An 11,236-nucleotide genomic window follows, 5' to 3' on the forward strand; every position below is an offset into this window, starting at 1 on the left:
CATATCGCCTGTCAAATTTCCAGGAAGGAAAAAAGGACCTACAATGGAATTTCCAAAAATACCTGCCCATACATTCAACTTCTGGGGGTGTTGGGAGTGTGTCTCATGGAAAATCCTTGGATTGGTATCAGCCCAGTAACGACAATTATGGCGATTCACTAAACCATTCAAGAAGAACGTACACTCGTCCGAAAAACACACATTAAAGAGGAAATTATCGTTTATCGCTCGTTCAGTCATTATTTCGCAAAATTGCAAACGACGATCAAAATCGTCTTCATTTAGCTCTTGCACTAGCCGAATCTTATAAGGATGGAATTTGTATTTTTTTAATATTCGTTGGACACTTGTACGACTCACTCCTGTCGCAGTAGCCAATTGCATTGTACTCAGCGTACTATCCATTGCCACTTGCCCCAATACCGCTATTTCCGTAGGTTCATTTAGTACCGGATTTTCAACCTGCCTCTTTTTGTTATGAACGGAGCCAGTTTCGCGAAATTTGGCCACCAATTCGCGAACAATTTTTCCAGACGCATGTTTCTCAGGATGCCGTTGGTTGAACAGTTCGGCGACCCGATTTCCGCATTCATTGTTTTTGAAAAAAAGCTCAATAATTTCTACTCTTTCTGGAATTGAGTACACCATAATTAATCAATTTAAAAGACTCGGCAGTATTGGTACTCTTCAACTACAAGTCACAAGACAGTTATCTAGCAACTTCTTGTGGCCTATCTAAATACGAAACAAAAAGCGGACAATTTTTTGCTCACCAAAATCAGGCTAAAGAATTCGCAAATCAAAAAAAAAAACAGCGAATTCTTTTGAAGGAATTTACCAAGCTAATACCGTAAGTTTTGAAGTAAAATTAAATCGATTTTCGCATTTCTCGTCAAAAATATTGTTCGTATTTTCAAAGCTGCATATTTTCTAAAATAATAGATCGATTTTCAAAAAGTACAAATCGATGTATAGAGAATTAAAAGTCCTTTCTAATGACCCCCCACTTGACCCCCATTCCCATTTAAAAAAATTTGAGGGATGGCACCCCCACTTAGGGGGTCGAAGATTTTGTTATGCTTTTTGCGCCAAAAGTTGGCCCCCTCAGAAGCAAACTTTACCTGTTTTTGGATTTTGCCGAAAAGTTCTTTACTACCCTGTAATGCCTTGCGGTACGTTTTCGATGGGCTACCCTGTATATGCATATTGACCAATATACATTGTATCATGTAAAGAAGTGACACAAACAGTAGTGCCAATTGTGCCAATTTCAATGATAACATTTGTTGGGTCAAAAACAGCACAAATGTACATAGTATAATTTTACCTGCTTCGAATCGTTTCTGAAATATCGGTGGGGGAGTTTTAAATTACACAAGTTTAATGATTTTAAGGGACTTACAAAATGTACACTGGTTTTTGTCAAAAGAAACAATATCCGCGATTTGCTCGATAGAATTGATAAATTTTGGAAAATCGAAGACGTCCAAGACGAAGCTGAGAGAAAAGAGCATGAGAAGTACCTAAAGTTCATAAAAACTATGTCCTTCTTGTACAACTTTTTGTGTATCTGTACTACCCTAACTTTCTCGTGTAAACCTCTGTCCGGCGAATTGTCTTTTAACACGTACAGACCAGAACGGATTCCATTTCATCTCCTACAAGTTTATGAGAGTATAGCGTTTGTAGTTGGCATTTATCTTCCTCTTACTGGATTGGATATATTCGTACTGACGTTGCTGCTGCTGACCAAGATGCAGTTTAAATTACTAAATCAAGAAATGGAAAGGCTGTTCAACGAGATGGCAAGTTCGGATGGAAAATCGAAACATTTCGATAAGAAAATTAAAAAACTTGTCGAGTACCACGACTTCCTTTTGGAGTAAGTAATTTTGTCAGTTCTTTAATAGTGAATTCAATTCACTAGTATACAGGGTGTTTCATAATAGCACCTATGTCTTCATACAGTGGGGTGAAAAAAAAACAATAATAATTTCCAGTAACTCGCTAAATAAAAGCCAAATTTCAAAATCTTCTATAATAGTAGGTTCTGCATGACTGACTAATAAGAATTATTTTGTTTTATTAATTTTCACCTTCGATTTTCAAAAACTACTTATAGTAGGATAATATTCGATGCAAAGTAATAAATCATTGCCTGACAAGGAAACCAATGCAGTACGCTTTTAAGGGTTTTAGAAATTGAATAATTTCTTTATACATTATGAAGGGACGAAGGGATCAGTTCACGTCTGGCACTCTTGTTCCTACAAAAATTCCTTTATTCTCATAAACTATTTATTTTAAATGTAATTTATTATAAATCCAATTTGTTTTTTAAATTCCACATATGTACTACATTTTACCTCTGTACGCGCCACTGTTGTTTACTTGTTTTTTGGAGGCGCTCTAATTGACGATCAAGCTCGCCAGGTTAGTATTTGACGTATAACCGACCACTTCGTACACTCGATGCACCTGGCCGACTACAGCTAGTACCAGAACACAGTGCGTATGCAGCGGTATTTCAGATTTTACATTTAATTTCATTTTAAATTTGAATAGTTCATCTTCCGCCTCCTAAAAATGATGACACGATTTTTCTTTGATAAAAGACCGACAACTTTTTGCTCTACTTTGCATCGAATAGGATCCTACTATAGATGATTATTATTACTTAAATATTAACTACTTTTTGATTACTTACTGATACATGATATCAAAGAATAAACAGGGCTAATTAACAAATTTCAAGAATCTTGGGCTGATGTTTTAGAAAGTCGTTACTACTTCATCAAGAATAGATACCTAACAAATTGACAACTATAATAAGACAAATAGTCCAGTATACAACGGTAAAAATAGGGTATTACTTCCGAATTCTTGATACACGCACCAATTTTCATGAAAATTGGTGAGTAAGTTCATTTCACCCTCCTTTACAAAAGTTACATACATATCCATAATGTGTGTTTATTTGTTTTTAGGGGGTGAGAACTACCCCTTCTTGCAAAAAATGTAAAAACCATAGATTTAAGTGTTATGTCAATAGAATTAGCATTCTTTTATGCATTGAGTAATATTTTTTTATTTGTAGCAGCATTAAATTCACCCTTTATGAGGAAAAAAACAAAAATTAGTTTTCGCGGCTCTGAAATGTTTTGACGGAGCAATAATGAAGAATTGAATATTTTTTACTGTTTATGAAATAATACATGATTTATTGCAACGTTTCAACCCTTAAAAACCACCCATAATAAGGAATTGAAGAATTTTCAGTGAGATTACTTAAAACCCGAAACTTAAATTATGTTATTAGTGAAAGGGAAAATAAAAATTATTTGTGTATTATACAATTATACTTTATTATCAAAAATTTACTATCATCATTGTGTATTACGCCTCGGAAACTATCGGAAATTGCATTTATACGATCCGACAATTTTCACTGAATAATACAATTCGTTTTTTCACGATAACTTTTTTAATTTTTAATATTTTTCATCGCTCCAAAAAGCAATTTGCAAGGAATTGCAAGAGCTACAAATCAACTTGTATAGTTGAAGGGTTTTGAACTCTTCGTTTTCGAGATTTTTAGGTTTTAAGGGCTCAAAGAAGGTGGTCCTTACACGCAAATGCAAACTAAAAAACGAAAAATTGAGAGAGCAAAAATCCTATAAAAAAAGACCTTTAATTTTGAACACTTGCATTTTTTACGTATCTTGTTTGGTTTTTGAGTTATCTCGAAAAATAGGAAATTTTTTTTAAAAATAAAAAAAAAATTTTTCATTATTTCAAACTTTTTTTAAATTTAGGCATTCTAAACTGGTCAAACTTGCAGAGACTATTATTAGTACCTAAATAAAGTCAACTGTACATGGATTACGCTTAGGATATATTTTATTATAGATTTTATTTTTGATTTTTTCTCCGAAAAAATGAGATGACCACTTTATATTCATCATAACTCCCCGAGTTTTTGAGCTACGAAATTTTTTCAAAAAGCGTTTTAAAGATCTCTAAGCACTTTAAAAAAGGTTATATTCATTTTCTTCGAAAAATTAGTTCTTTCGTCATTATTTTAGGGTAAAATGTTAGATTTTACTTTCCGAAAAATAAACAATCGCCTTTAGAGACTGATAACTCGGTCATTATTACATCTATCTTGACTAGATCAATTCACTAAACTAATAATATAGACTGCCAGGGAAAATAATATTTGTTTAAAAAAATTAGTACCTACCTTATTAACAAAAAATAAAATTACCAATGGTTCTTATTAGAACGCTCTGCCGTATCATCTAATGACATCGATGAAGTAAATGGAGCATTTTTTTATGGTATGTAATGTTTCAACTGAACTTGTGGATGGAGCGTCGGCTTTATTAGTTAAATAGATTTCTAAATTTGGAACCGCATCAGGCTTTAGGCGAATTTGATTTCCAGCATTCAGAAAATCTTTTTTTATTTCTCTGACCATTTAAATACGTGATCAAGTCTCAGACTTTCTACCCTTTTAATAAACATATCACCCCTCGGAAAGCTGCAAGATTATTTAAACAGTTGTTGCAAGAAATAAATTCATAAAACCACTCTAATAGCTGTTTTACATTGACAATTAATTCATGAAGTCGCTTCACCAAGAAATTGGACAAGTGTAATGCACCAAATCTGCTGTCAAATAACTTCATGAATTTATTCATCAAGTTCTTGACGAATTAGAGCATGTTCTAATTTTCGTTAATTTCTTCGTGAAGTTCGGAAGAACCAACCCAACAGATTTCCACCCTCATATCAGTAATGAGGTTATGTTATTGGAATATGTAAATAATTGTGTGGCGTAGTACTAGTTTTGCATTGTTTTTACTGATTTGTTACTTACAAACACTAATATTTATATGTGTCAAAACGGTACCGCTGTTGTATAACTACAATTATGAGTGGAAAGGTGACATTTTTGAAATTTATTTGCTTCTTTGATTCGTTGGTAGAACTGATTCATGTGTCAAAAAACTTGATAAAGTCTGTAGCAGTGTTCACCAATAAATTCTTGAATTAATTCATGAAGAACTTCGTCAATTTATTCATCAATAAATTGTCAATGTAAAACAGCTATTACCGATGAAATGTAATTCCTTTTGGTTTAAAACGTCTTATGTTAAAAATCACCCCTTCACAGCACACGACATAACAAAAACAATAAAGGATAAATGTTTTCCTTAGTGTAGAAACTATGTATTGAATATTAAAAAAACGTCCACAGCACCAATTTACTGCTCCAGGCGTAAATTATACGTATATAAATAATAATAACTAATAAATAATTCACGAAACATAACCTTGCTCACTCCTCAAACAAAACAAATTCATGTTCAAAATGGCGGCACTGTGTCCCTCGAAAATAGGATGCGCAGAAGTTAATGAGCCTTCTCCCTACTCTACATATATCTCTGATGGGAACACAGCATGATTTTTGTCGGATAAATTTTGTCATAAAAACTGATCATTTCGATAAAAAGAAGAAAATTGCATGTATCGCATTGTAGCATAGCGCCAAAACAATCCCCGGAATCGCTCGTACGAAAACGCGGCGACGCCGAAAATTTTCGAAGAGGAAAAGTTTATCGGAATACTTAATTCAAAAGTTATCTTAGATTTCTTGAAATGCATAGTAACCTCGATTGTAGCTATATAAGTTAAATATAAAAGAATAATACGATCAATGGTCAATTTTTTAAAATAAAGACCTTTTCGGGATTTGCAGAAGAAAATAGTAACTGACTGGAGTGTACGACTTATTGCAAATTGTTTTTCAATTAAGATTTGAAAACAAGGTGGAAACCGCGATAAAAAATAAAGGACAACTTTTTTACGATTGTGTAGCATTGTGAATATTGTAAAAAAATGTATTTTTTTAATTTTTTTTCTGTTTTTCGATATGTAACATTTTGTGATGAAAAAAATTCTGTGGCAACAAAAACAATTTAAAAAAATGAATAAAAAAGTGGAATTTATTATTTAGTTGATTTTTACCAAAAGCGATAATTTCAATCATTCGGCAATGAAAGAAATATCGCAGCAATTTGTTTTCTTGAGTTTCTTTGGGATGCTTTGAGACTGAAAAAAAAAACAAAATATCCTTAGTCTGTTCATTATTTGTAGTTACTTGAAATTTTTAACTGTTCTTGAATGGTGTTTCTTGCATAAAAAAAATATTTTTATCAGAAAACGACAAAAACGTCTTAAAGAGGATACTTTGAAGTTTTCAAAACCCTGCTTAGATTTTCTGTACACCGATTATTAGTTCCCGAGTAATCAATGATCAAAGCCAAAAAAATTATTTTTGCTTTGAACGACAATAACTGTGACAAATCATCCTAGAAAGCTCTTGAGCAGCACAAATATTTTTTTTTAATTTTTGTAACTAATTTATAAACATTTCAGTCTCACCAATAGAGATAGCAGGAATTTCTTTAATTTAAAATTTTCACTTCATCTTAATGAAACATAGACTTTTCTGTTTTAATTCTGACTACTTATATATATATTTCAGTTTTGTAGACAGAATAAATAAGGGATTTTCTGAAGGGTTGCTTGTATACGTCATTGTCCTCGTTGTGGGCATGTCCGTCCAAATGTACGATGTATCGACAGAGTAAGTTATTTATATACTACAATAAAAAACATTGTGATCTTTAATCTTTTATAGGCCCACTCTAATAGGATTAATTGAACCTATAGCACGTCTGATCACTGGACTAACTCAATTTACTTTCTGTTATTGCTTACCTGCACAAGCTGTAACTGATGAGGTATGAGCACATTTAGGACTAGTCAGAGGAGTGAATAATAATGTTGTGTTTTCATTTTTCAATATTTCTGTGATGAAATGTGAAGGAATTAAAACAATTTTTTTAAGGCGGATCGTACAACGGAATACGCTTATTTCAATAAATGGTACGATAATCCATCTTCAGCAAAAGCAGCTCAGTTGATGATACTCGGAAGAAGTCAGAGGAAAACACATATTTTAGCTGGTGGTATTGTCAATATTGATTTGGATAACTGTCTGAAAGCAAGTATCACAATTTATTGTCATTTATTACTTAATGCTTCCTGCTTTTATTAAAGTTTATAGTTTTTGATGAAACGAAAAAGTTATGAGAGTATATTTGGGTAAGGTTTTGTTTTATAAAAACATATAATTTAAAAAAAATAGATATTTCAAAAACATACAGCACATGATGTTCTATGGATATGTTAACTCAAATGGATAGCCATAAATAAATTATCCGTAAATGAATTCAAACAAATTCAAATGTTTTTCGATACCAGACATTTATACAGGGTGATCCAGTTTCCGATGCGGAAACTTCAGGGACCCATAGAAATTTAAAAAATAATATGAGTTTGATATATAAACTATATTCGAAAAATGCTTCGTTAATGAAATACAAGGTGTTCAAGATTGGTTTAAAAAAATCAAATTTATTAATTGTTGTCAAACGGCTAAAGATATTTCAGTGCAATTTTGTAGACGTTAACTACCATCGAGACAGCACGTTTTGCAATGAAAAACGTTATTTTTAATTTTGCCATTTTGCCAGTGGCGTCCGTACTAGCACGTTACTGGATATTTCTAAAGAAATAATTGCTACGCCACTGATTTTACATAAAATAAAAATCAATTTTGGATTCTTCGTTCAATTTGGAAGAAAAAAGCTTTAGTTAACTCTCTAATAATTTGATTTGTAATTATTGTTATACTTACCTATGGTTATTATTAATGTTATCCTGAAAAATGCTTTTTAGTAACGAAGAATACGCAGGTAATAATAAGTAATAATTTTTCGTGAACATTGTATGGTCCAAAATGTCTGTGGTTATTTTAAAAACGCATTTTATGCATGCACAACAGGCTGGGTGTCCCACGAATTCGAATTTTATCAAGGTCAAAAGGTCACAACTTAAATTTATCGCACCCATAGGTCATTTTTCAAGGTATAACAAACATGCAAAAATGTTTTCATGAAAATCGGTTTAGTCTTGTACTGTCGGCAGAATTTTGTCCAAATGAGCACACTGTGCGGCAGTTCGTGAATATCGAAGACGTTATCCAAATAGAAGAATTCTAGATGCACGTGTCATCATTGGAACTCATCAAAACTTTCGTAACTTTGGCCTGCGTGTTAATAATGAACATAACAGAAATGTACAAATGGGCCAATTAGATGGCTAGCAAGGGCGCCAGATCTAACGCCTCCTGATTTTTTTTCTATGGAGGGACATTTAAAGATATGGTGTATACTGAGCCAATAGAAGATATGACGGACTTAATAAATAAGATTTATGCTAGCTTTGCGTCGCTCTTTATTTTCTTCTTGCGATCAGAAACTTAGGCGTCGCTTTGAAATACGTATTAGCGAAAATGGGAATGTTTTTGAACACTTGTTGTAGTTTAAAGTTTTTTAATTTGCATATTTTATTTCACTATTGATTAAAAAAACTGTTAAATTGACCTGGATAATTATTTTTCCATTGTGCAAGGTAATAATTCGAAACTCTAAAATACCTACGCTTGAGTTTGGGCCTCATCGACTGAAGAACCCGATATCTTTGAAACTATTAAGTTTTTGAAAAGTAGCCATTTGACAAAATTTGTTTAGGATTGAACAAAATATCGAATATATCTTGTTACAAACGAAAAATTTCTTTCGACTCCAATTTGATCTGAAAAAAATCAAGTTGCACTCCATGACAAAGCCTTTGATGAACTCTAAAATCTATTTTTTTCAAAATTAAAATATCTTTCCGTTGGCGAGATACGAGGCTGAGGACTTTTATGTGGAACACAAAGTATATTTGAATTTTTTTTATATAATGTAGTAGTTCAAAGAAATACCTTGTAGTCCTGATGTTTTAATGTAACTTTGACATATACTGCTAATACGTAAAAAACAGCTACTACATCTTTTTATTTTGGATAATTAATAATTACACCTGTATCTCCCAAAGACACCCGTAGAAGTCCATACATACATATTTAGAATCGTATTAATTTCATCTTAATTCAATAAAAATTCTAATATAAAGGACCCCGCACAAATCTTATGGAAATTGGGTCCCGGTCAAATTCGCTGAATTTTTGATATGTGATAGAGTTCATCATACTGGTCAATTGTCTCAATGGCCACAAAGCTCAAAAATGGATAGTTTGGCCGGTACAGAGCTTTAAAGCTCCGAATATCCTCCACGGATTTATGTATATGCGCAGTGTGTATAGACTTTTGAAATAGCCTATTTCATTTTTTTTATTATCTAGGTTTATATTTTTGAGGTTGCTGAATTCAGATCTGTTGTTAGATTTTCAAAATTGACAGTTGGCAGCTGTCAAATAGCTGTCAATGTGCTATAATAAAGCCAAAAACTTGTTTTTTTATGTTTTATCTTTCTTTTTTTTTAGTTCGATAAGTTCAAAGACGATATCAAATCAATAACAATGACTATCGGCAGCTGTCATTTAGCTGTCAACAATTCTTCAAAGTCCGGTAATAAAGTCAAAAAATTATTTTTTGTTTATAACTTCAAGTTTTTTAGATAAGTGAATATAAATATGATATAAAATTATGTAGTCATCAGCTTACAGCTGTCAACAAGCTGTCAACTAACTGTCAAAATGCAATAATAAAGTCAAAAAGTTACTTTTTTTAAAAAGCTTTAAGTTGCTTAGATCACTGAGTTCAAAAGTGATGTCATAAACTTATATCATGTTTGATTTCTTATCCACAAAGTTAAGCACAAAAAATAAGTTACTTGCTCTATTATTGCATTTTGACAGTTAGTTGACAGCTTGTTGACAGCTGTAAGCTGATGACTACATAATTTTATATCATATTTATATTCACTTATCTAAAAAACTTGAAGTTATAAACAAAAAATAATTTTTTGACTTTATTACCGGACTTTGAAGAATTGTTGACAGCTAAATGACAGCTGCCGATAGTCATTGTTATTGATTTGATATCGTCTTTGAACTTATCGAACTAAAAAAAAAAGAAAGATAAAACATAAAAAAACAAGTTTTTGGCTTTATTATAGCACATTGACAGCTATTTGACAGCTGCCAACTGTCAATTTTGAAAATCTAACAACAGATCTGAATTCAGCAACCTCAAAAATATAAACCTAGATAATAAAAAAAATGAAATAGGCTATTTCAAAAGTCTATACACACTGCGCATATACATAAATCCGTGGAGGATATTCGGAGCTTTAAAGCTCTGTACCGGCCAAACTATCCATTTTTGAGCTTTGTGGCCATTGAGACAATTGACCAGTATGATGAACTCTATCACATATCAAAAATTCAGCGAATTTGACCGGGACCCAATTTCCATAAGATTTGTGCGGGGTCCTTTAGAAATCGTACACTTCTGAATGCAAGATAATAGATACTAATTAAAGAAATAAAAAAGTATATCAAAAATAAAACTGAATTTTAGATTAATACTATAGATAATTTTAATATGACTTGGATTTTTTCAGACCATCAAAACAATGGTGTCTTATGCTATGTTCATACGGACTATGGGAATTGGGCAAGATTAGACACGTTGATGTTTAATTGTGGCATGTTAGTATTTATTAGATCGATTCACTTCACTTATTGTTAGTATAGTCACATAAAATGTGTAAAATGCAAGGAATAAAAAATTGCACTAATGACTGCATGAATTTAAGTTTTATTTTTTGCATCCTTTTTCTAGAAAAGACTGTCAACCAAGAATAAACAAAATCTTTGGGCAGACACAATACGTATATTTCTTCAAAAATACTGTGTAGCTAAAAATGCATAAATAAATAAATTATCCTAAATCCTAAACGGATACGGAAATTATTTGATTATTCAATTTGCCTTTATTTCACAATTTTTGAATAAAGAGAAGTTTTGAAACATATGGTCTATATTCAAACATACGCGCAATTGCAGGTATTATTTCTAAAATCGACGTCACTGGTAATTAAAGCGAAGTCTTACCTTATTATCAGTAACCAGTGATCTTACGACGTGCGCTATGAATATTTTACGTCAAATTGGACAGAGAGTACAATTTTAAATATTCTACATAATCACAGCACGCCAATTAGCATTATATCTTCATAGAAACTCCACAGGATTTGCAACGTTACATATTCACTAAGTTTTTTGCATACTCTCAAATAGACCCCCGACATA

At 32.0% G+C, this 11,236-nt stretch overlaps 1 protein-coding gene across 2 annotated transcripts; it reads left to right on the plus strand.

Annotated features, from left to right (window-relative positions):
• Positions 1 to 1,405: 1,405 nt before the first annotated feature.
• Positions 1,406 to 10,697, plus strand: LOC108904049. 2 transcript variants are annotated; one of them, XM_018706427.1, is made up of 4 exons: positions 1,406 to 1,882; positions 6,710 to 6,812; positions 6,920 to 7,075; positions 10,546 to 10,697. In XM_018706427.1, the coding sequence occupies exons 1-4, from the start codon at positions 1,542 to 1,544 to the stop codon at positions 10,606 to 10,608; spliced, it is 663 nt and encodes a 220-aa protein (XP_018561943.1). In that variant the 5' UTR covers positions 1,406 to 1,541; the 3' UTR covers positions 10,609 to 10,697. The 2 variants fall into 2 exon arrangements, with proteins under 2 accessions (XP_018561943.1, XP_018561944.1); XM_018706428.1 differs by lacking the exon at positions 1,406 to 1,882 and adding an exon at positions 6,589 to 6,655.
• Positions 10,698 to 11,236: the final 539 nt, after the last annotated feature.

This window comes from Anoplophora glabripennis, unplaced genomic scaffold, assembly GCF_000390285.2.
Source record: "Anoplophora glabripennis isolate ALB-LARVAE unplaced genomic scaffold, Agla_2.0 scaffold14, whole genome shotgun sequence".
Lineage (NCBI taxonomy): Eukaryota > Metazoa > Arthropoda > Insecta > Coleoptera > Cerambycidae > Anoplophora > Anoplophora glabripennis.